The 25909-nt window shown below is 42.9% G+C and overlaps 1 protein-coding gene across 1 annotated transcript in view; it reads left to right on the top strand.

The window, feature by feature from the left end:
* LOC126278923 (IQ and AAA domain-containing protein 1-like) overlaps positions 1–25526 on the top strand; it is a gene marked incomplete at its 3' end in the record, with an annotated part of 80384 nt that extends 54858 nt beyond the window's left edge. The window contains exons 8-11 of the mRNA XM_049979199.1: positions 4444–4715; positions 13424–13636; positions 18364–18644; positions 25376–25526. Coding sequence (XP_049835156.1) covers positions 4444–4715; positions 13424–13636; positions 18364–18644; positions 25376–25526 — 917 coding nt within the window. The remainder of the gene's footprint in view (positions 1–4443; positions 4716–13423; positions 13637–18363; positions 18645–25375) is intronic.
* Positions 25527–25909: the final 383 nt, after the last annotated feature.

Below are 25909 nucleotides of genomic sequence, written 5' to 3'. Positions count from 1 at the left end.
CTCAAGGCTATCAATTCAACTAAGTACATGGGTGTTAAAATTACGAACAACTTCAGTTGGAAGGAGCACATAGATAATATTGTCGGGAAGGCGAACCAAAGGTTGCGTTTCATTGGCAGGACACTTAGAAGATGCAACAAGTCCACTAAAGACACAGCTTACACTACACTCGTTGGTCCTCTGTTAGAATATTGCTGCGCGGTGTGGGATCCTTACCAGGTGGGATTGACGGAGGACATCGAAAGGGTGCAAAAAAGGGCAGCTCGTTTTGTATTATCACGTAATAGGGGAGAGAGTGTGGCAGATATGATACACGAGTTGGGATGGAAGTCATTACAGCAGAGACGTTTTTCGTCGCGGCGAGACCTTTTTACGAAATTTCAGTCACCAACTTTCTCTTCCGAATGCTAAAATATTTTGTTGAGCCCAACCTACATAGGTAGGAATGATCATCAAAATAAAATAAGAGAAATCAGAGCTCGAACAGAAAGGTTTAGGTGTTCGTTTTTCCCGCTCGCTGTTCGGGAGTGGAATAGTAGAGAGATAGTATGATTGTGGTTCGATGAACCCTCTGCCAAGCACTTAAATGTGAATTGCAGAGTAGTCATGTAGATGTAGATGTAGAAGGGTTCAAAGTACCCTCCGCTTAAACTTGTTAGAATGTGAAGTACATTGTAATTCGTAGGTTTCACAGCCAGTGTTTGTTGTTCCAACGGAACGAAACATGTGACTCACTTCACTGTTTGTGTTGGAATGCGACTAACTTGATTGCTCCAGTGCCCGACTGGTCTCGTAAATGGAATACTTCACGCGTTGGTTACTCTCGAGCTGGTTTTGCTAAAATGGGCTGATAACGCCCTTTAACCAATCCTGCACTCGCGTCACTCAGACTGTCAGAACCAGCTCTGATAACTGTGAGGTTTATTTCATCCAACACTCACAGAACCTGATAAATGGCTGTAACAGTTTCAGCAAACTAGTCTTTGTCTGTACTCCGTAAACATTCTTTGGGTCATGAAATGTTGACTCCTAGAATACTTTGACGTAGCTAAGGGTCAAGAAGGTTTCGTGGATTACGATAATGACTGTTGTTGTTGTTGTTGTGTAGTCTTCAGTCCGAAGTCGCGTTTAATGTGGCTCTCTTCGCTAGTCTATTCCGTGCCTAGCTACTCTTGTCTGCGTAACTGCTGCAACGTACGTCAATCTAAACCTGCTTACTGGAGTCACAGCTCGGTCTCCTCTACAATTTTTTTTTTGCTCCACACTTTCCTCTACTACCAATTTGATTATACCTTGGCTCCCAAGATTTGTCCTGTTAATCGATCCCTCCTGTTACTCAAGTTGCGCTTTCTTCCTCAGTCAGATTCATTACGTTCTCATCACTTATTTCATATGTCCATCTGATCTTGAACCTGTATCAGCACCTTCCAAACCTTCTATTCTGTTCTTGCCTGAACTCTTTACCATGGACGTTTCAATTACGTACAAAGCTATACTCCAGATAAATACCTTCAGAAAAGACTTTGTAATAGTAAAATTGACGTCGGATAACTGATAAACTCAGTATTTATTTGTAATGTGCACGACACTCCGTACGCGCGGAATTTGCGTTTGACATATAAAGCTTCTTTGTATAGCAAGCTTGAAGTGGTATGATGGGGTAAATGAACGAGGAAGCTTGCTGTGGCTTGAGAACAAGAGGCTCTAACTCGCAAACGAGTCTCTCATCACGGTCTTCACTGGATTTTTGAGACCGCGTGCTCCTCTGTCTTTTAGCTGTTCTGGCGCACTCAGAAACACTGGACCGTTTCCTAGGAATATTTATTCGTAAACAAAACAAATAAAAATGTAATGAGTAGGTACCAAACACCCAACAGGCAGACTTGTTTTTCCTAGCAAACAATATAAACAAAACCTGTCAAAAGAAGCAAAGCAATGGTGTTAAATTTTTAAAATTATTCCCATTCCATTGTAGCAGGCTGTTACAGCAACCGGTTTAAATGTGTCTCGGTTGAGAAGCTATTTAACGTAAGTGACGCGTTTCACCCTTTTGGGGCATCATCAGGTTGTCCAAAAACTCAAGAGCCCAATCAGTTAAATACAAATGGAAGGAAAGGACATGGTCCTATCTCACACCCCTATGCAGACAACGCGAACTAAAAGTAATAAAAACCTACGTAAAGTAGCTGGCTACGTGACCCATCAGCCATAAAAACACATATATTGCAGAATAGACACCAAAGTTTGTAATAAAGAAAGCGAAATCCGTATATCCCAGCCTAGTAACTTTAATGGTTCAAATGGCTCTGAGCACTACGGGACTTAACTTCTGAGGTCATCAGTCCCCTAGAACTTAGAACTAACCTAATGACATTACACACATCCATGCTCGAGGCAGGATTCGAATCTGTAACCGTAGCTGTCGCGCGGTCCTACACTGTAGCGCCTAGAACCACTCGGCCACACTGGCCGGCAAGTAACTAAAGTGTTTGTATTGGTAAGGATAAGACTGCGGCGTTTAATTCTATCACTGACGTAATCTTCCGCAAATCTGCTTCTGTCAACAAGGTAAAAGAACTTTCCTAGGAAAGAAGTAAAATATAAATAAAGACTATCGAAAGAAGCAAAGCAATGTCGCTTTTTAATACAGAAGTGCGACATCAGTAAATCCGTATATCCTAGCGAAGCAAATTCACTGTTAGTTTATACTCACAAAGATAATATTGCGGCTCTTAATTCTGTCTCTGACACAAACACCCGAAATTACATCTGCTACTGAGTTAAAAAAAAAAAACTAACAGCACTATCTGTAGATTCTTTGGTACATTACACCGTGACTGTTATACATAGTAACTACTAAGGTGAGCAGCTGATTTTAAATAAAACTTTAAATAATGAGGATTGTCGGTATGCTTCTGTGTGGGCTCTAATCTCTCTGATTTTATCCTCATGGTCACTTCGCGAGATATACGTAGGAGGGAGCAATATACTACTCGACTCTTCGGCGAAGGCATGTTCTCGAAACTTTAACAAAAGCCCGTACCGAGCTACTGAGCGCCTCTCCTCCAGAGTCTTCCACTTGAGTTTATCTATCATCTCCGTAACGCTTTCGCGATTACTAAATGATCCTGTAAAGAAGAGCGCTGCTCTCCGTTGGATCTTCTCTATCTCTTCTATCAACCCTATCTGGTACGGAACCCACACTGCTGAGCAGTATTCAAGCAGTGGGCGAACAAGCGTACTGTAACCTACTTCCTTTGTTTTCGGATTGCATTTCCTTAGGATTCTTCCAATGAATCTCAGTCTGGCATCTGCTTTACCGACGATCAACTTTTTATCATCATTCCATTTTAAATCACCCCTAATGCGTACTTCCAGATAATTTATGGAATTAACTGCTTCCAGTTGCTGACCTGCTATTTTGTAGCTAAATGATGAGGCATCTATCTTTCTATGTATTCGCAGCGCATTACACTTGTCTACATTGAGATTCAATTGCCATTCCCTGCACCATGCGTCAATTCGCTGCAGATCCTTCTGCATTTCAGCACAATTTTCCATTGTTACAACCTCTCGATACACCACAGCATCATCCGCAAAAAGCCTCAGTGAAGTTCCGATGTCATCCACAAGGTCATTTATGTATATTGTTAATAGCATCGGTGCTATGACACTCTCCTGCGGCACACCTGAAATCACTCTTTCTTCGGATGACTTCTCTCCATTGAGAATGACATGCTGCGTTCTGTTATCTAGGAACTCTTCAATCCAATCACACAATTGGTCTGATAGTCCATATACTCTTACTTTGTTCATTGAACGACTGTGGGGAACTGTGTCGAACGCCTTGCGGCATCTACCTGTGAACCCGTGTCTAAGGCCCTCTGAGTCTCGTGGAGGAATAGCGCGAGCTGGGTTTCACACGACCGTCTTTTTCGAAACCCACGCTGATTCCTACAGAGTAGATTTCTAGTCTCCAGAAAAGTCATTATACTCGAACATAATACGTGTTCCAAAATTCTAATCCATTAATGGATTAAAGTTAAGTATCAAATTAAATTCGTCCGCTTTCTGAATTCCAATACCTTGTCATGTTCCAGACCTCACGTCAGTATAGTTCTTCCCTCCTCACGCCAGCCTGCGTGAGCTAACACGCGTGCACTTCGGCCTCTTCTAGTAACACGGTGTTGGCTCTTCTGCCAACACAACAAAAATTTGTCTAATAATTTTGGAAACTCTTGTGTTGAAACAGACAAACAGGCAGACACGGCGGTTTTACAGTTTTATTGTGGGTATAGAGACAGGTGTTCTCAAATTGATATTTCTCTGAAATATAAGACTATTTTTTCGAGGTGAAGATTAAAACTTTTTAGCGTTCCTCTCACAGATGAGCTGATGAATGGACGGTGCTAAAGCTGAGCGTCCTGTTGTGTCCGTGGCCAGGCAAGAAGAAGCCGCCGAAAAAGAAGAAGAAAAAGAAGGGCGGCAAGAAGAAGGACCCCACGAAGAACCGGACGACGGAGTCGCTGTTCGAGGAGCTGTACGCGGAGGGCGTGATCCGGCGCTACGAGCCGGCGCGCCTGAGCGACTTCTTCGGCGAGATCTCGCTGAACGCCTTCGACTACCGCTTGGACGGGCGCAACCCGCCGGGCGCCCCCGGTGACGTTCGCCACCTCATCAGAGACCTCTGCATGCTGCCCATGGGCTCCGAAACGGTACGCTCGCTTACAGACTGCGATCAGATTCAAATAACTTCGAGTCTGGCGTTTAAGATCCGACGCTGGGACGTTCTCGCTGCAGCTACTGTCTGCAGGCAACCACAACAGCATCCCACTCTGCGCTGCGACAGAAACCACTTAAATGTGTCATTCTTGTACAAAAATCAAGTAAAAGAAAACTCTGAAATTTGCTGCAAGTGTGGATCGAAGAGCGATATATTATTCAGGGAAAAAATGTAACAGGACATAGAGAATGCCCCACTGAGCAGTTTGAAATGGAGAACCTGGGGCGGAGAAGCGAGATTGAGGACATATGGAACTACACTTGTCTACTGCTTTGTCTAGCATTACTGTTTTCCAGCTTATTTACATCTAACGTGTGTAAAAGTTTACACGTACTGTGCTTTTTAATGACATGTACATTCTTTAGTTCCTGCAAGGAAACAAGGAGGACAAGCCTTATTACTAGGAAGTCATGATGCAGGTTTTGTTTACTTTACTTGTGAATGAAGTGGCTCTGTTGTATCGTATTTACATTGTCCAATGACAGAACGTGCTATGAATCACCGACAGACCCATTCATTACTCAGTGCTATTACAGCAAGAAAAGAAGAACGAATTGATTTTTGGTGTTAATAACGATCATCCTCTTTCACCTCCGCAGCATTATTGCAGATGACGTGGCACTGAGCACATTTGTTCTGTGCATGCAGTACACGTGAGGCGCCTAGTTGTTTCCGCTGCACTGTGTGGGATGCGAAGGTTCTGTTATACTTCAGTAACCTGCTGTCTTCAAGTCGATGTCCCCAGCGCAGAAAACAGCACGCAGGTCGTAGGTTCTGCATCTTGAGGATGAAACTGACTTCTAATGAGGTTGTGTTGAGAAATAATGTATCACTTCTTTGGGATGCCACTTGCATATTTTAATATAGCCGCACGAGAAGACTGCATGACCTTAATACAACACCTTCTGATACAACAAAGTACTTGATCAAACACAATGTTTACGAAAATGTATATTTACACTATTTGTGACACGTGTCTGTGCATCATGACTACCGGAGTGAATCTTTTAATACTGAATACTGACAAACACATCCTACCACAGACAACATGACTGTACATCTCGGCTGCCCAATCTGGAGTGACGAACAGGAACTTAAATAAAAATTGGAAACACATCCCACGACAGACATGTCTGTTCTTCTCGACTGTCTAACCCAGAGTGACGAACAGCCCGAAACTCTTCGCGCGCTATACCAGAAAAGGCGTGACCCCAACGCTTCCGAAGTGCTTCGTCAGTCTTTTGTTTTTGATTTAAATTGTTTTTAATAATTCTAAAATTACTGATTAGTAGTCAGCTGTTGAGAGATAATTATATTAAAAAGTGAAGAAACTCCAATGAGTATTTTAACTAATAACAATAACTATAACGTTTTGGCGCCTTTGCTCCGAACACAGCAGCCAATCACAGAGCAGTAGCATTATGCAGGTGGTCTTTCTCACGGGAATGGTACCGAATCTAACATCTGTCACAGTTACCTCACACCACATGTCGTCATCTATATACTTCTCGCATCTCCACTGCTCTGGTAACAGCTCCTTGGAGCCTAATATGATATCTGACAAAGCCAGAAATATTACACTATTCAGAGATTTACAGTGCAATACGATGGAGCCGCGCCAGTACAGTTTCGCAGAAGTCACTGGTATGCACTTTGTGTATGGGGAAGTACGTTGCAGTACCCTCGCTATTGAAAGGCTGTACAGGGACAGATTTCCTAACAGGCACCATCCGTCACGAGGAGCGTTTGTTTCTCTCTGTCGACAAAAGCGGGAGTCTGGTTCATTTGAAAGAAGAAACGAGCGACCTGGCAACATGAGGACCACTCGCACAAGCGATTTTGTATAGGAGGTGCTGGAACATGATTCAGCGGACCCCACAACAAGTACTCGTCGTACTGTACATGAAATGTGCGCTGCACATACTAGCGAGTGGACAGTACTCCACGAACAACAGTTACACCCATATCACCTGCAACGAGTAACGAGGCCTCATTTGTTCATGATGATATGTCGAACAGCAGAAATAGCCATGTGTGGGATGAAGAAAACCCTCACGATGTAGTAGAGTTATACCGTCACGTACATGAATATGTGGGCCGGCATTCTAGGAGACAAACTCATTGGACCAAATCTTCTGTCTGGCCATTTGAATGGCTACCTGTACTTGAGGATCGTGCAAAGAGTTCTACCTGAGATGTTGGAGAACGTACCCTTGGCTGTTCGTGAGAGGATGTGGATATAACATGACGATGAACCGCGTCACTTCAGTGTGAATGTCCGCAACCATCACAATGCTGTATTTCCTGGTCACTGGATTGGAAAGGGAGGTCCTATTCCATAGGCTGCGAGGTCACCTGACTTGAATCACTTCGATTATTTCCTAAGGGGAAGCCTAAAGTCACTTGTCTATGAGACCCCAGCGGATATGGAGGTGGAATTAGTTGCCGGAATTGTAGCTGCCTGTGAAGTGATTCGAAACACACCAGGGATATTTGTCAGTGTGGGTCAGAGTCTTGTTCGCCGATGTTATGCTTGTGTTGCCTGTTGCAGCAGACTTTGTAAGATACAGCACAAATGGTTCGTTCATCGTGTCAATGATGGATTTGCAGTTAACTGTAACTAATTTAAATAAGGAAGTACACATCAATGTGATTTTATTCCCATTATCTCCTTAAGATGGCTTCTCCGACTCCAGGTTCCTGTCTCAAATTGTTCAGTGGAGCCTCTTCTATGTTCTGTTAAATTTTTGCACGCTCTTACGGACAAAACCTGTGTACAGGGTGATTCTTATTGATGTTTAAATCCCCGAAGAGATGTAGATGCAACTGAGGTTATTTATACAAGACACATGGGGTCGTAAACGTCGGGAAATACCCGAAAAGTGGATGGCAAATGAACGTGTCACGTTAGCAGATGACACACCTCGCCGTACGTGCAGCGGCCAGTATCCATGCCTTTAGCATTTTCAAAAATCTTCGAGAAAGTAATGTACTCAAGAGTGGTTAGCCATCTCATCAATAATGGGATACTTAGTAAATCACAGTTCGGATTTCAAAAATGCTGTTCCACTGAGACAGCAATATACAATTTCACTGTTCACATAACAGAGTCTTTAAATAATAAAATGTCACCAATAGGAATTTTATGTGACTTGTCCAAATCATTTGATTGTGTGAACCATGACATTGTGTTACAGAAATTACAAATCTATGGTATAAATGGAATAGCATGTGAGTGGTTTAAGTCATACCTACAGAACAGTAAGCAAAAAGTTTCCGTATATGGATCAAGTGATTTAAATAAGTTTGCCACTTCATCTAACTGGGGTGAAATTACTTTAGCTGTTCCACAGGGTTCAATCATGGGTCCCCTACTGTTCTTGATATATGTAAACGACCTCCCTTCCTATCTGAAACAGGAAGTTGAACTGACACTGTTTGCTGATAATACAAGCATCATTATTAAACCATTAAGAGAAACTCCAATTGAAAATGATACAAATAAGGTCTTTGGAAAAGTCATTAATTGGTTTTCTGAAAATGGGCTTCCTCTAAACTTTGAAAAAACACAGTACATCCAATTTTCAGCTGCAAAAAGTACGGTACCTTCCATAAATATAACACATCAACAGAAGTCGGTAGATAGGGTAGAGTATACTACGTTTTTTGTGTACACATAGATGAGATTCTTAATTGGAAAATTCTTATTTTGGATCTACTAAAGCGACTAGGTTCAGCAACTTTTGAAATCAGAATAATTGCCAATTTTGAGGATATATAAAGTAGTAAGCGAACGTACCTTGCATACTTTCACTCTCTGATGTCATACACAATAATATTTTGGGGTAACTCAACATTTAGAAAGAAAGTATTCACTGCTCAAAAGAAAGTGGGTAGAATAATATGTGGGGTTCATAGTCGCACATCTTGAAGCCGTCTTTTTAAAAGATTGGGAATTCTTACAACAGCCTCACAGTACATTTACTCATTAATGAAATTTGTTCTCAACAAAATGGACCAGTTTAAAAACAGCAAAGACATTCATGATTATAATACCAGAAAAAAGAAAGACTTACACTATCCTTTACTCAACCTATCTTTGGCAGAGAAAGGGGTAAAATATGCTGCCATAAAAATCTTCGACAAATTACCAGATGAAATAAAATGTCTGACAGACAGCTGTAATACCTTTAAAAATAAATTGAAATCATATCTCCTTGACAACTCCTTCTATACCATAGATTAATAGGAATAAATAAATCCATAAATATAGTATATGCGTTTTGTGCCATTTAAGGGAATGGGGTAAATAATAGAAATATTAACTTTGTATTGTAATATATCTTATTTCATATGTGCATTTCTTGTGCGATTGACGCGTTCCACATCGTAACGGCTACCGTACCGTGCGATTGATCAATTGAACACGCAGTCAACTAACTAACTACCTAGCGGTTGATCGAATCGGTCTGTGATCATTCCTACTAAAGTCAAGTACCCCTCCGGTGTGGTTCAGGGCCCACATGCGCCAATTTAGCAAGTGGGGTTCCGGGTTCGAGTGTTGTGTCTGGCAGTTTTCACTGGATAGGGTCGGAAAGAAGGGGGAAAAAAAGGAAAGAAACAAAAAAGTGGGACAGTTTTTACTTGGTTATAGCGAGGACAATAATTCTGTACCTTCCACGTTTGTAACAGATGACATTTACAAAAGGTGTTCGAAATTTGCACTATTAGCTCGAATGCAAGTACTGTATCGCTCAATTATCCCTCAACGCCCAAGCCCAACCGCTGCACATGTAGCGAGGTACGTCATCTGGTGACGCCACATATTCAACATTCCTAATCCATTTTTGGAGTCTTTCCGACATTTGCGACCCCATGTGTCTCATTTTAAATTACTTGTCACAGCGTCATGTACATCGCTTCGTTGGTTTTTAAACGTTGATAAGAAGTACACTGTATATATTATTCCAGGTTCTGAGACAACTGACACTTTATTAACTCGTGATATTTACATCACAATGAGCTCGTTTCGGCAATGTTTGTCATTTTTAGGTGAGCCTCCCAATGATAGTATAGTTTTTACATTATTTTATGGGAAAAGTATATTGCTTACGCGTATATTAGTAGTTGTTTGTTCAGCTTATGCTACAATATATTGTTACTCCGCTGTGTATATTAATGTTTTTCTTTTTAGTTTATGTTTCAATATAGTGTAATGCAGAAGTATGTGGCTTGTGTAAATGCTAGTAGCTCTTTCCATTACGTCTCAGATGTTACGATGTGTTGCAATATTGTATCTTGTAACATCTTTTTCATTGCCGTCATTAGCTGTTGGTAATTTTTGTATATAATCGCATTTATAATATAAGTTAGATATATTTTTGATCACTTTATACTAACATTTGTAAATGTTTGACACCTTTTTCCGGCTATGCTTATTTGTTTCACGATGAATATTACTTCCGGAAAATCACTGTTAAAAAGTATATTACAACGGTTGTATAATTATAATATTTTCGCTTGCCATATGGAGATATTTGTGATGAGTATTCTGTTGTTTTCATGGGTCGTGAGGCGCTGGAAAGTTTTTCTTTTCATTTAGTATATCAGTAAATGTTTCCGGATATAGAAACCTAGCTATATAATACACCTATAACGTATCTAACAGCTACAACTAAGTTTCCAATAGACATTACAAAATTGTCAAACTGAGATCGCAATGAGCTCATAGTAAAAGCAGCAAGAATTACAGAAACAGAAGCACAAAATGGAGAATGCTTCAACAGTAATGCGTATAATCAACGTAATACTCTCAAAAATACAAGTAACAAAATAGTAACACATAATGTAATGAATGTGAAAGGAGACAAGGGTAATAGTATAGTGATTATAAAACATAAAAACTATGTAGGAAAGGTACTAGATATCTGAACGAGCACACGGAAAATTATTGCTATCCTTAATAAACGTAAATTTTTAACTCGCCCTGACACAAAAAAACAATAAAGAAATCAACACAAATATTTATTTAGGTGAAGCGAAAAAATCATAGCTAACCAATCGTTGTACTTATTGTCGCTGATTTTCCGGGAATAATATTCATTGTAAACATTGTAATATTCATTGTAAGCATCAGTGGAGAACGCTGTCAGACATTTCCAACTGCTGTTATAAATGTGGTCACAAACAATAAGGCCTGTTATAAATCTGGTCACATACAAAAATTGTCAACCTTAGAATAAATGAAAAAGACGCTCCTGGATACATTATTATAACATACGTCGTAACATCTGAGACGTAAATCAAATAGATACTAACACACATGTAAGCCAGATATTTTTGAATTTTGCTATATTGAAACATAAAGCAAATAACCATTAATGTAGATATAAGCCTCATACTCTTGTGGCATAATAATACACTGGTGTCCAAAATTAAAGCAACAGAACACTATTTTCTGTGTTTAATTCACGATATAATCATACAAACTGTCAAAAGACTTCAGCAAGACCTTGTTCTGTACGGAAGATGGCATTCCGGTTAGCCGACAACCGTGCCAAAGGTGACGTCAGGACATCTTTCACACAGGGCAGAGTTTACCAGGTAGTCCCACATCAGTAATCACTGTGTATGCAGTCATAGACGGTGCAGTATGGTACAAAGAAGAAGTCTACCAGACTCTCTAAGATGGAGGACCGCAGGGAAAATGGAAGCAGGACAGTCGCAAACTTACGTGATCCGACTGCTTAATGTGAACCGTTCTGTTGTTTCTCGCATGTGGTGATGGTTTATAGAGACAGTAGCTGTATTCCGAAGAACAGGGCGGGGCCGATCACTTGGAACATCAGAAAGAGAGGACCGTTCTTTGGTCATAAGGGCACGACAGAACTGCCTTAGCACTGCAAGGCAACTGGCATCTGACCGCAGCATCCCCTGGGCGTGTTGTACCGAGGCAACTGGTGTACATAAGGTTTCGGCAGAGCGGCCTTTATTGTCGGGAGATGTGCTGTCTGTGTACCTCCGACGCGTCGTCACAGAAGGGACATTTGCGCTGCCCGATACGCTCCCTGCCCTTTTAACAGATGACACTGCCACGGCAGGCTTAATTTTGCGTTTTATTCGGGCAGGGGGTGTTAATCAATTTGAGTGTTTGTCATTTTTTCGTTAGGAGTTTGGCCTTTGGGCTACGGTTTTAGAGTATGTAATTGTTTAGTGTGTTTATAGGTGGTTGGCTTTTCCTTTTTTTTGTCTCATCTGAGTCTTCGTCTTTCTCGTTCTATGTCATCTGTTGTCATGTCCATTTTTCGTCTTTATTCTGTGTGAGTGTTTGCAGTTTCGGAAAAAGGGACCAATGACCAAAGCATTCTGGTCCCTTTAATCCCACAAACCAACCAACCAACCTAGGGTTTCATTACATCACCATTAACCAACAATTCTCTAAGACTTGCGAGCATTTCTGCAGGAAGAATCAGCGTTATTGCCTCAATATGGAACTGATGACATCATTCATAGCATGCCTCGTCGTTGTCAACTCTGTATTGCTGCCAGAGGTGGTCACAACCCATACTGAGCACATTAACCGGTTTTCAGCATTTGTATACAAATCCGTTAAGTAGAGTAAAACGAAGAACGTTTTTGTCTACCATTGTGCATTTGCAGTTGCTTGCATTCTGTATTCTTTTATATTGTTTATAATTTACTGTCACGTGTTTATACTGTTTTGTGGCAAAGTAAACGCAATGTTATAAAATTTCCGATTTCTGCTTTAATTTTGGACACAGGTACAGTATATATGTAGAAAAAACAGCCACCAATATAGACGTAAGCACTATGTGTCACAAAATAACAGAAAAAACTGTACCACTTATTGCAGGATCACTTGAAAATGGCAAAAACTGACGAAAACAGCTCATTGTGATGTAAATATAACGAGTTAATTGGAGTCAAAACGGGGAATGTGGTTCATCTGTGTAATACGTTAGAGTCCCAGTGTGGCACAATTTGTCATTGCCGTTATTTCATTATATGGCTGATGTTTGTCATATTCGCAATTACAAATACATTTCATGTGTTTCACAGTCGACATGATCGCCATAGTGCCTGTTCCTTCGGACAAGCATGCATGTCCAAAGGAACATTGCATCACACTTCTTAACAACAGAGGTTCAAACGTTTCAAATGGCTCTGAGCACTATAGGAGTCAACATCTGTCGTCATAAGTCCCCTAGAACTTAGAACTACTTAAACCTGTCTAACCTAAGGACATCACACACATCCATGCCCGAGGCAGGATTCGAACATGCGACTGTAGCGATCGCTCGGTTCCGGACTGAGCGCCTACAACCGCTAGACCACCGCGGCCGGCGAACAACAACAAAGGCACTGCAATATCATAGATAGTATTTCCTTTGCTGTTGAAACTGTATAGGTATACCTGATATGACCCATGTCCCGATAGGCAACGTATCACACTCTCACCGGGGTTTGCATGGCGAAGAGCTGGCCGTTCTCGAACACCTGATAGGCTCTCCGACCCGCTCCACTGTGTTCCCAATCGTCCCGCCACGCGCCCACTTCCCAGCTGAGGAGTGTCCACCGCCTGCTGACCGCTGACGCAGTGCAACCGCCCTGCTGTTGCAGGTGCACCGCCTGGCGCCGCTGGTGCGATCCGTGTGCATCCTGGGCCCGCCGCAGTCGGGCAAGAAGCTACTGGCGCGAGCCGTCTGCACGGAGCTGGGCGCCGTCATGTTTGACCTGACGCCGAAGAACCTGGCCGGCAAGTACCCGGGCAACAAGGGCCTCAAGATGCTGCTGCATCTCATCGAAAAGATGTCGCGCGTGCTGCAGCCCACGGTCAGTCGCTCTCCCCAACTCTCGAGTTTACACGACCTGCTAGAACGCAGTGGTTAGCACACTGGACTCGCATTCGGGAGGATCAAACCTGCGTCCGGCCATCGCGATTTACGTTTTCCTTGATTTCCCTGAATCACTCTAGGAAAATGCCGTGATGGTTCATTTCAAAGGCCACGACCGACTGACTTACCTATCCTTCCTAATCTGATGAGTCGGTGACCGCGCTGTTTGGTCCCATTCCCCAAATCAACCAACCGGCAAGAATACACTAGTCTGCACAGCTAAGCCTGCTTAGCTGGGGGGTACGGTGTTCGCCTCCCATGCAAGCGGGCCCGTTTCGATTCCCGGCCGGATTGGAGATTTTCTCCGCTCGGCTACTGGGTGTTCTGTTGTCCTCATCACCATTTCATCCTCATCACCAACGCTCAAGTCGCCTAATGTGTCGTCGACTGAAATAAGACTTGCACTTGGCGGCCGAACTTCCCCGAATAGGGGCCTCCCGGCCAACGATGCCATACACTCATTTCACTTTTTCAAGGCGCCAACTGAGATAAGAAACCATGTTCTGATATGTGAGTGAGTGGTTGCAAAAACCAGCGATGAAAAATGCTTTTATGAAAGTGAAGTATTCTTTTGGTACCATAGTGTGCTGAATTCTAATACAATGACAAGAAGCGTATCACGCACTGTTTTTCCTTACCACACTCAGAACCCAATATACACTATCATACAAAGACAAGCTGTAGTTTAACGTTATTACCAAAAATCAAAAAAATTTCTTAGTCGATTTACTTAAGATATTCGCACGTTATTCTAATAAACGTTCAGGTGCTCATGGACTACACATTTTTTAAATATATGACATGATGCGTTCTGTTTGCTAGAAAATCTTCAACACAATCACGTAGCTTGTATGACATTTGGTACACATTCAGTTTATTCGTTTGGCGGCAGGGTAGGCAGCCTTCTATAAGTCAAGGAAAAAACCATCAATTCATTTCTGGGCCTCGTGGACGATCATAAGAGATGGGTTTCACACGATCGTTAGTTTCGGAACCCGTCCTCAGGCATGGTGCAGCACGTCAGCTCATGACCTGCCCGCAAGCACATTGTTCACGACCCTTAGAGATTTATTTGTCATAATTAGCCGATGTTGTCCCGTCAGTTCCCTAACAGGTGCACCTACTGCAGACTCTGAGCGCTATTTCCTATGGAAGAAAAAAAAGCAGATTAAGATATAAAGTACAGTCAATAACGGCGTCTACACATATAGTGCAAAAGCTCGTACTGGATAAGAATGGTGTGCATTATGGGTCTTGTCCACTTAGGTGAACTGTTCCAAGATTCGCCTTAAGATTTAGCAGAAAAAACCTGAAACTCTAAAAGCCAGGTGACTCTCTGAACCACACTTTTCTCGAATGTGAGCCCATTGTCTCAACCATTCACAGTTTATTTTTATTTATTCAGTTCTCTTCATCTTCATCTAATTGACTACAATATGGGCCATATGTCTAAGATAACATTTATTTTAAAAAAGTTGAACAGAATTCATGAAGAAGAGTGATTTGTAACTACGTCCAGGTTTTCAGAAGACGACTGCACCAAAAGGCATACATGAAATGGACGCACATTGTGGGATACAACCTATGTCGAAGTTCCTAACTCACATCACAGGTGGTGCTCAGTATGGGTACCATTTGTCACACAGCCACAGCATACGTCAATACTTGGTTTACTTTTCTGACGCTGACGGCACATCAAGATTGGTAAAGGAATGACAAGTTTCAGTTCCACGCCGACAGCGGTCACGCTGGACCCGGCGCATAATTTTTGGTAATCGGGACTGCGTTCTCGCTGTCCTGAAAAAAAAAAAAAATGGTGCATGTCCACTGAGCCACATCTCCAGCGTATCTGTACTACGAGCTATTACTGTCGATATTTTTAAAAATATCGGGAATCCGATGTATCGATGTTTAAAAAGTAGCATTGTCGACTCTTGATATATCGGGAAAAAGTAGCGATACACCGGCAGACGAAATATCGATCTACCTGCTTGTTAAAATATCGGCTGCACATTGTAAATTCTGCTGGTTTTAGAGCTGTATATTGATTTGTTATTACATATTCTGTACATCAACAAGCTACCATCCTGCCTAGCAAGAACAGGAACTGAAAGGAAAGCGATGCAATTTCACGCTTGGCGATGACCACTTTCCCAACAATAGTAACTGCATGATGTAAGTGGCTCAATAAAGGTGACCGATGGTTCCGACGTTCGACAAATTCTGCCTTCCCACTTACAATTGTTTCTACTTGTACCTGTTTAGTCACTAGCAAATAATGTTCTTTGTATTTAAACAGTGATCTCCAGCAATATAAACATGTACATGAATGAATAAACACTTGAGGACGGACACAAGCCAGAAACCGGTCGTGTAACGAATAAATATTCTTTTATTATGACTGGTAGCGGAAATTTTTCTACACTCTATAAAGGAACAGTCACAGAGTTCAGCAGCTTCCACTACGGGTATAATTCACTTAAGAGAAACTTTGTCCATTGATGCGTGTAATTTTTCTGCATTTTCCAAGCAGTCAACTTCTGAAGTCCCGACAGTGCTTAAGAATAATCGTGTATTTCCCGTTTCACACCTATATGATAGCGTACGCACTCGAGATCTAGGCTCTCATCCTAAGCCAGCTTGGGATGTGAAGACAAGCAAGTGGTTTGCACAGCTTATTTTCTTCATTCACTTTATTAACTGGTATCGAACAGTCCCATTCCCTTACGGAGCCTCTTATTCTTCTGGCCTGGGCATGCATTATCTGATGAGCACTTTCTCAGTCACCGGGCTACTTCATTTGGAACAAACTCCAAGCGTATGCTCAAAACTGTATCCAATCCGAACACTGTGGCACAATCTTGGGTCGCCACTTATGCAATGACTAGAATGATTTCTTCACTCTGCAGAGGAGAGTGCGCTGTTTTGAAACTTCCTGGCAGATTAAAATTATTTATTTCTAGTTTCTGCTACCAGTCACTTTTTTATTTTATGTTTAATCTAACATAATGCAACGCGTTTCGAACATGTTCTGTTCATCTTCAGGCGTTTATACTCTTCATCTTTAGGCGTTTACACATACACACATACAGAGAAATGTTACTTAAACAGTCTTAAACTAGATTAATCTAGAACTCTTTGTCCATCGTCTTTTACTGTAGCGGCTGGTGCGGCATTGGGAGGGGGGGAGGGGAGGAGGGGGCAGTGTATGGCTAGAAATCGAAATCAGTGATGTCTTCTGCTGGTTTTCTTCTTTGTGGTTGACTACGTGTGATACCACAGCCTGTGTAGGATGCAGATAGATTTGCATCAGTTATGTGTTACGAAAATAGTGTGAAAGGCTTTTATGACAGTTGATCACTTACAATTTCATCATCTTGCTGCTTCACTTGCATCACTGGTATAATGGCAGGAGCTGTTCATTGACATTACACTACTGCACGTTGTATTTTATGACTGATTGCCAACGTAATTCACCGCACAAATTTCTTCGACGTTATGCACACAATACAAGGTCGCGGACTGTAGCATGTGAGTCTGTATCGATTATCTTATTTACATTGACGTATCTTGAATCTATTGAGCTAGAACTGGCTTAAGGGGGGTATGACGTCAAATGGGCCGACATGGAGCAGGAAAGGAACCACAGGACATTTAAATTCCACTGTCTATACTTTTACAAATAATTCATAAAACTTTTAACAGCATGACCAGAAAGGATTCAGGATTCACACTCATAGCAGTGGAAGCTCAAAAACGTAACAAAACACTTTTTCTTTACACGTGAAATTTCAGCATTTTTTCACTTACTACTGGCTGCATTTGTTGCTATAGGTACACTTTTCTTCCTAAGTAAGAGAGATTCTTCGATGACTTTTGCACAGCATACAAACCATAGTTAAAGGTGTATCGAACTCTAGAAGTTATTTAATTTATGAAAAAAATGAAGTTTTATAGTTAATTATCTCAATTTTTCCACAGTTTTTAATAGATCTGGAAAATTCTAGAGCTTCATACAGCTGTAACTACTGTTTGTATGCTACGAAAAATTCATCGAAGAATCTCTCTTACTTAGGAAGAAGAAGAAAATTGTACCTATAGCAACAAATGCAGCCAGTAGTAAGTGAAAAAAATTGATGAAATTTCACGTGTAAAAAAAAAGGTATTTTGCTACGTTTTTAAACTTGCACTGCGATAAGTGTGACTCCTCAATCCTTCCCGGTCATGGTGACAAAGTTTTATGAATTTATTTGTAAAAGTATAGACAGTAGAAATTAAAATGGCCTGTGGTGACTCTCGTGCTCCAAGTCGGCCCGTTTGACGTCCTACCCCCCCCCCCCCCCTTAAAAGTGTTGAAGAACTTTGAGTTATTTAATTAAGAATTAAAATTGTTTTCCAGACCGAGACTCGGAATGAAGATCTTACCTTTCACATTTCATGCTCCTACCGACTGCGCTAGCCTAGTACAACGCACGACCCGCGTTCACTGCTTCACTTTTGACAGTACCTCTGTCATATCTTGCAAACTTCGTACATTACTTACGCGTGGCGTGATACAAAGGCTGAAAATAAGCCACTAAGAACCTCAGAAGCCCATTCTTACTTTCGAAACTGAGCTGTTACACGAAGTAATGTTCAGATTGACAGTTGTGGATACTGATACAGGTCCTCTTCGTGGACGGAGCGGAGAAGATGTTCTACAAGCGCGTGCCGCCCGAAGAGAAGAATACGGAGCCGAAGAAGCTGGCGACGAAACTGCCGAAGATAGTGAAGAAGATCAAAGGCGAAGACCGTGTGCTGCTGCTGGGCACCAGCAGCCAGCCGTGGGCGGCCGGGCCCAAGCTGTCCAAGGCGTACGAGAAGTTCGTGCTGCTGCCGCGCAACGACTACGGCACCGTGCGCGCCATCTGGCACTCCGAGCTCATGGCCTACCACGGCGTCAGCAGGTACCGTCTGCCTCTCTGGACACACCCACACGCTGAGCTAGAGCTCTGCCCAGCTTCATTTTCAGCTATACAGGGTGTTACAAAAAAGTACTGTCAAAGTTTCAGGAAACATTCCCCACACACAAAGAAAGGAAGCATGTTATGTGGACTTGTGTCCGGAAACGCTTACATTCCGTGTTACAGCTCATTTTATTGTTGTTGTTGTTGTTATCTTCAGTCCTGAGACTGGTTTGATGCAGCTCTCCATGCTACTCTATCCTGTGCAAGCTTCTTCATCTCCCAGTACTTACTGCAACGTACATTCTTCTGAATCTGCTAAGTGTATTCATTTCTTGGTCTCCCTCTACGACTTTAACCCCCCCCCCCCCACGCTGCCCTCCAATGCTAAATTTGTGATCCCTTGATGCCTCAGAACATGTCCTACCACCCGGTCCCTTCTTCTTGTCAAGTTGTGCCACAAACTCCTCCCCAATTCCAGTCAACACCTCCACATTAGTTATGTGACCTACCCATCTAATCTTCAGCATTCTTCTGTAGCACCACATTTCGAAAGCTTCTATTCTATTCTTGTCCAAACTATTTACTGTCCATGTTTCACTTCCATACACGGCTACACTCCATACAAATACTTTGACACTTAAATCTATACTCCATGTTAACAAATTTCTCTTCATCAGAAACGTTTTCCTTGCCATTGCCAGTCTACATTTTATATCCTCTCTACTTCGACCATCATCAGTTATTTTGCTCCCCAAATAGCAAGACTCCTTTACTACTGTAAGTGTCTCATTTCCTAATCTAATCCCCTCAGCATCACCCGACTTTATTCGACTACATTCCATTATCCTCGTTTTGCTTTTGTTGATGTTCATCTTATATCCTCCTTTCAAGACACTGTCCATTCCGTTCAGCTGCTCTTCCAAGTCCTTTGCTGTCTCTGACAGAATTACAATGTCATCGGCGAACCTCGATGTTTTTATTTCTTCTCCATGGACTTTAATACCTACTCCGAATTTTTCTTTTGTTTCCTTTACTGCTTGCTCAATATACAGATTGAATAACATCGGAGAAGGCTACAACCCTGTCTCACTCCCTTCCCAACCGCAGCTTCCCTCTCATGCACCTCGATTCTTATAACTGGCATTTGGTTTCTGTACAAATTGTAAATAGCTTTTCGCTCCCTGTGTTTTGCCCCTGCCACCTTTAGAATTTGAAAGAGAGTATCCCAGTCAACATTGTCAAAAGTTTTCTTTAAGTCCACAAATGCTAGAAATGTAGATTTGCCTTTCCGTAATCTATTTTCTAAGATAAGTCGTAGGGTCAGTATTGCCTCACGTGTTCCAACATTTATGCGGAATCCAAACTGATATTCGCCGAGGTTGGCTTCTACCAGTTTTTACATTCGTCTGTAAAGAATTCGCGATAGTATTTTGCAGCTGTGACTTACTAAACTGATAGTTCGGTAATTTTCACATCTGTCAACACCTGCTTTCTTTGGGATTGGAATTATTATATTCTTATTATTATATTCTCATTTTATTACTTCTCTTCAAATCACATTGATCATGGAATGGAAACACACAGCAACAGAACATACCAGCGTGACTTCAAACACTTTGTTACAGGAAATGTCCAAAATGTCCTCCGTTAACGAGGATACATGCATCCACCCTCCGTCGCATGGAGTCCCTGATGCGCTGATGTAGACCTGGAGAATGGCGCATTGTATCACAGCCGTCCACAAAACGAGCACGAAGAGTCTCTACATATGGTACCGGCGTTGCGTGGACAAGACTTGCCAAATGCCCCCATAAATGAAAGTCAAGAGGGTTGAGGTCAGGAGAGCGTGGAGGCCATGGAGTTGGTCCGCCTCTACCAATCCATCGGTTACCGAATCTGTTGTTGAGAAGCGTACGAACACTTAGACTGAAATGTGCAGTTGCTCCATCGTGCATGAACCACATGTTGTGTCGTACTTGTAAAGGCTCATGTTCTAGCCGCACAGGTACAGTATCCCGTATGAAATCATGATAACGTGCTCCATTGAGCGTAAGTGGAAGAACATGTGGCCCAATCAAGACATCACCAACAATGACTGCCCAAACGTTCACAGGAAATCTGTGTTGATGACGTGATTGCACAATTGCGTGCGAATTCTTGTCGGCTCACACATGTTTGTTGTGAAAATTTACAATTTGATCACGTTGGAGAGAAGCCTCGTCCGTAAAGAGAACATTTGCACTGAAATGAGGATTGACACGTTGTTGGATGAACCATTCGCAGAAGTGTACCCGTGGAGGCCAATCAGTTCCTGACAGTGCCCGCACACGCTGTACATCGTACGGAAACAACTGGTTCTCCAGTAGCACTCTCCATACAGTGACGTGGTCAACGTTACCTTGTACAGCAGCAACTTCTCAGACGCTGACATTAGGGTTATCGTCAACTGCACGAAGAATTGCCTCGTCCATTGCAGGTGTCTTCGTCGTTCTAGGTCTTCCCCAGTGATAGGCTGGAATGTTCCGTGCTCCCTCAGACGTCGATCAATTGCTTCGAACGTCTTCCTGTCGGGACACCTTCGTCCTGGAAATCTGTCTCCATACAAACGTACCGCGCCACGGCTATTGCCCCGTGCTAATCCATACATCAAATGGGCATCTGCCAACTCCGCATTTGTGAACATTGCACTGACTGCAAAACCACGTTCATGATGAACACTAACCTGTTGATGCTACGTACTGATGTGCTTGATGCTAGTACTGTAGAGCAATGAGTCGCATTTCAGTACAAGCACCGAAGTCAACATTACCTTCCTTCAATTGGGCCAACTGGTGGTGAATCGAGGAAGTACAGTACATACTGACGAAACTAAAATAAGCTCTAACATGGAAATTAAGCGTTTCCGGACACATGTCCACATAACATCTTTTCTTTATTTGTGTGTGAGGAATGTTTCCTGAAAGTTTGGCCGTACCTTTTTGTAACACCCTGTATAATCGGGCTCCTAATGTAATCTTTCAGTCGGCTGGGGTGGCCGAGCGGTTCTAGGCGCTACAGCCTGGAACCGCGCGACCGTTACAGTCGCAAGTTCGAATCCTGCCTCGGGCATGGATGTGTGTGATGTCCTTAGGTTAGTTAGGTTTAAGTAGTTCTAAGTTCTAGGGGACTGATGACCTCAGAAGTTAAGTCCCATATGCTCAGAGCCATTTGAACCATTTTTTGTAACCTTTCATTTCTTGGTCGCCCATGTGTGCTAGCCCTGTTCGCTGTCCTAGTTGCCTTGATCGCTTCCCAGCCTGAGATGAAGGGGTGCTTTTGTTCGGCCTGAAGACAAAGAGTTGGTCTTCACCTAATCCTCCTATGTGAGTGGTGGTCGGAACCTACTGATTTTAGGGGGGCTAGAACATTTATGCCAAGTGACATTTCCATGCGGAGATATTTCCGCAGAATCTTTCTGAGATAGCTGGCTTTTTGCAGGCAGCATTCAGGAACACTTAAAAATTGTACACTTACATGGATATGGTGCCTGTTTGTAATGTTGTCGCTTTAATTTGTTATGTGAAAGCGGTGCTGATAGACAATAAAAGAGGGTTAAAAGCTGTGAGCTATCTGCCGGCCGCGGTGGTCTCGCGGTTCTAGGCGCGCAGTCCGGAACCGTGCGACTGCTACGGTCGCAGGTTCGAATCCTGCCTCGGGCATGGGTGTGTGTGATGTCGTTAGGTTTAAGTAGTTCTAAGTTCTAGGGGACTAATGACCACAGCAGTTGAGTCCCATAGTGCTCAGAGCCATTTGAACCATTTGTGAGCTATCTGAGGAAGTTAACGTTGCGTTACTGAGCAACTGTTTCACCAGGTATCCAATCTAGCTTACCAAATTTCCAACCAGACTAACATTAATTATAATCTTTTAATAGTCATACGAAAACCGGTGATACATATATGAAAAAGAGAATTTAAATAAAAATAAACAAATCAGTTTATATTTGGAAATTTATTTTAACATTGATCATTGAAATTTCAGCATATTAAACTTGAGTCATAACTAAGCTGGTGCCTTATTTTGGATTGTGAAAATGTGAGTTTGTAATCTTACGGAACACATCAAATAGGGAGCCGAAATTGGGAGACTGCATACAACACTACATTCATAAAATAACACACGAAGAACATTGAAACATATGTAAGAGGAAATTAACCACAACCAACCGATTCAATTTTCTCCCAAAGAAGTAACGTTCGTAACACAATCCTGTCCGTCATGTAATTACCACACCCTGGTATACTAAATTCATACTAACTCTCTGTGAAATCTTCCCGAAAAGAATAGCTGAGAGCTACTTTGATGATTACACCACATGCTTCACGTGGTTAACTTGCTTTACACAAAGAGTGTAATGCCACAATAATTTTGATAATTAAAATAAATTAGATCGAAAAGCAATTTACAAAAGAAAAACCTCGAACTGGTTACTATCGTCTTACTATTAACCTGATGGGTCATACAATTGTATAAGCACGTGGTACTGGTCTCACGAAGTACACCCCACGTGGATTGAACATAAAGAAAAGTTGCTATACTGAAAAATATTGTTAAGGCGAGACGTTATAATCTCACGCAAATTCGCATTTAAGATTGATGATCTTAGTTAGAGTTACTGATCAACACGTGGTTCCACTTTACTCACAAACTAGTGACAGAGCAACTACTGTAAAATAATCTGAAGTTCGCACTCGAAATACACTGCGTTGCAACTTAAGATAACATTAGATATTTTAGAGCTAAACCTGAAATAAAGTTGATTAAATTTTCAGTTAGGCTGAACTTAAGAAATCCATTGTCCTGTGGACTTAGCAGACACGCGCTTAGCCGGAGATCTTACCACTTCAGACGCTCGCCGCGGACAGACTGACCTGCGCTCCTACCGAGCGTGCTTCCCGATACAAAACGGAAGTGACCAGAGGGACAGCTTCCTATACCAACATGACAAGGGACGGACAGAACCATACTAAGGATAGAAACGTCTTTGCTTTTAGAAAGCATAGCTACCTGTTCCGACGTTGGTCCTACTGTTCTCTAGCAGACAGGCTTGTCTGCTACCCTCAAGCATGCAACTAGAAATACATTTGCTCATTCATCCTCTCACACAGAAGGGAAGGGGGATGACAGTATCTTATCATATACAGTACATAAAAGAAAGCGGATGTAGGTTCCGTATGAGACTGTGTGACATGAATTGCATATAAACTGTGTTTTAAAGTGTAGTAGTGTGACAGATCGTTCTTGTTTATGTGTAAAAGTAACACGTTCCACTACTCAGTCTCCTCGCAGATAGTCAGAAACGCCACAGTTAATTTAGAAGAGGAATTGATGCCGTAAATGACAACAGATTTAAGAAATTAACATGAAAGGAATCTAACAGAGACCTTTCATGTTCTATCGGAGATATCCGAGAGAACAGTCACCATATCCATATAAGTACACTACTGGCCATTAAAATTGCTACACCATGAACATTACGTGCTACAGATGCGAAATTTAACCGACAGGAAGAAGATGCTGTGATATGCGAAAGATTAGCTTTTCAGAGCATTCACACAAGGTTGGCGCCGGTGGCGATACCTACAACGTACTAACATGAGGAAAGTTCCCAACCGTTTTCTCATACACAAACAGCAGTTGACCGGCGTTGCCTGATGAAACGTTGTTGTGATGCCTCGTGTAAGGAGGAGAAATGCGTACCATCACGTTTCCGACATTCAGAATGGTCAGATTGTTGCGTATCGTGATTGCGGTTTATCGTATCGCGACGTTCCGGCTCGCGTTGGTCGAGATCTAATGACTGTTAGCAGAATATGGAGTCGTTGGGTTCAGGAGGGTAATACGGAGCACGGCTGTAACGGATCGTGCAGCCACGTCTCGATCCCTGAGTCAGCAGATGGGGACGTTTGCAAGACAAAAACCATCTGCACGAACAGTTCGACGACGTTTTCAGCAGCATGGACTATCAGCTCGGAGACCACGGCTGCGGTTACCCTTGACTCTGCATCACAGACAGGAGCGCCTGTGATGATGTACTCAACGACGAACCTGGGTGCACGAATGGCAAAACGTCATTTTTTCTGATTAAACCAGGTCCTGTGTACAGCATCATGATGGTCGCATCCGTGTTTGGTGACATCGTGGTGAACGCACATTGGAAGCGTGTATTCGTCATCGCCATGTTGGCGTATCACCCGACGTGATGGTATGGGTTGCCATTGATTACACGTCGCGGTAATCACTTGTTCGCATTGACGGCACTTTGAACAGTGGACGTTACATTTCAGATGTGTTACGACCCGTGGCTCACCCCTTCATTCGATCCCTGCGAAACCTATATTTCAGCAGGATAATGCACGCCCGCATGTTGCAGGTCCTGTACGGGTCTTTCTGGATACAGAAAATGTTCGACTGCTGCCCTGGCCAGTAAATTCTCCAGATCTGTCACGAACTGAAAACGTCGGGTCAATGATGGCCGAACAACTGGCTCGTCACAATACGCCAATCACTACTCGTGATGAACGGTGGTATCGTGTTGAAGCTGCAGTAAAATATATTTGTCCAATGAATACCCGTTTATCATCTGCATTTTTTCTTCGTGTAGCAATTTTAATGGCCAGTAGTGTAATTGCAACATTATGGCACCAGTCGACGACGAATCTCCCGGAGACCCATTGTGTCGCTGTCGGCAGGGAGATCGACCTGAGCGGCCTGACGCAGATGACGGTGGGCTACACGCTGCCCGCGATCCGCTCTGCCGTGCAGCAGACGCTGACGGTGGAGCGCCGCCTGCGGCTCGCCCAAGAACCGCTGCACCCGCTGGAGCTGTACCGGCCGCTGGAGGACGTGGAGCCCGTGTCCCAGGAGGACCAGGACAAGATGGCCGAGTGGTGGCTGAAGAAGACGGCGCTGGGCAAGCAGCGCAGCATGCTGCTGCAGAAGATGGCCGAGGAGCGCGAGAAGCTCGAGAAGGAGAAGGCGCAGCTCGAGAAGCAGAAGGAGAAGGAGAAGAAGAAGGCGGGCGGCTAGCGGCCAAGGCGGCAGGTGAGCGCCCAGTGCTGAGACTGCGCGCTTAAATAGTGAGCACGCTGGACAGCAGATTCATCGTACCCCAGGGCCTCACTAATACCCTGTGGCACCGTCTCTGACCTCAGTTCGCCGAGGTACAGAGTACACAAGTTGCTTCAGGTACGCCTTTTACAGCTGTAGCCAACCATTGATGAGCT

The sequence above is a fragment of the Schistocerca gregaria genome, chromosome 6 (genome assembly GCF_023897955.1).
Source record: "Schistocerca gregaria isolate iqSchGreg1 chromosome 6, iqSchGreg1.2, whole genome shotgun sequence".
NCBI lineage: Eukaryota > Metazoa > Arthropoda > Insecta > Orthoptera > Acrididae > Schistocerca > Schistocerca gregaria.
Note: the sequence above shows the minus strand (reverse complement) of the source record. Positions and strands in the feature narration are given on the sequence as shown.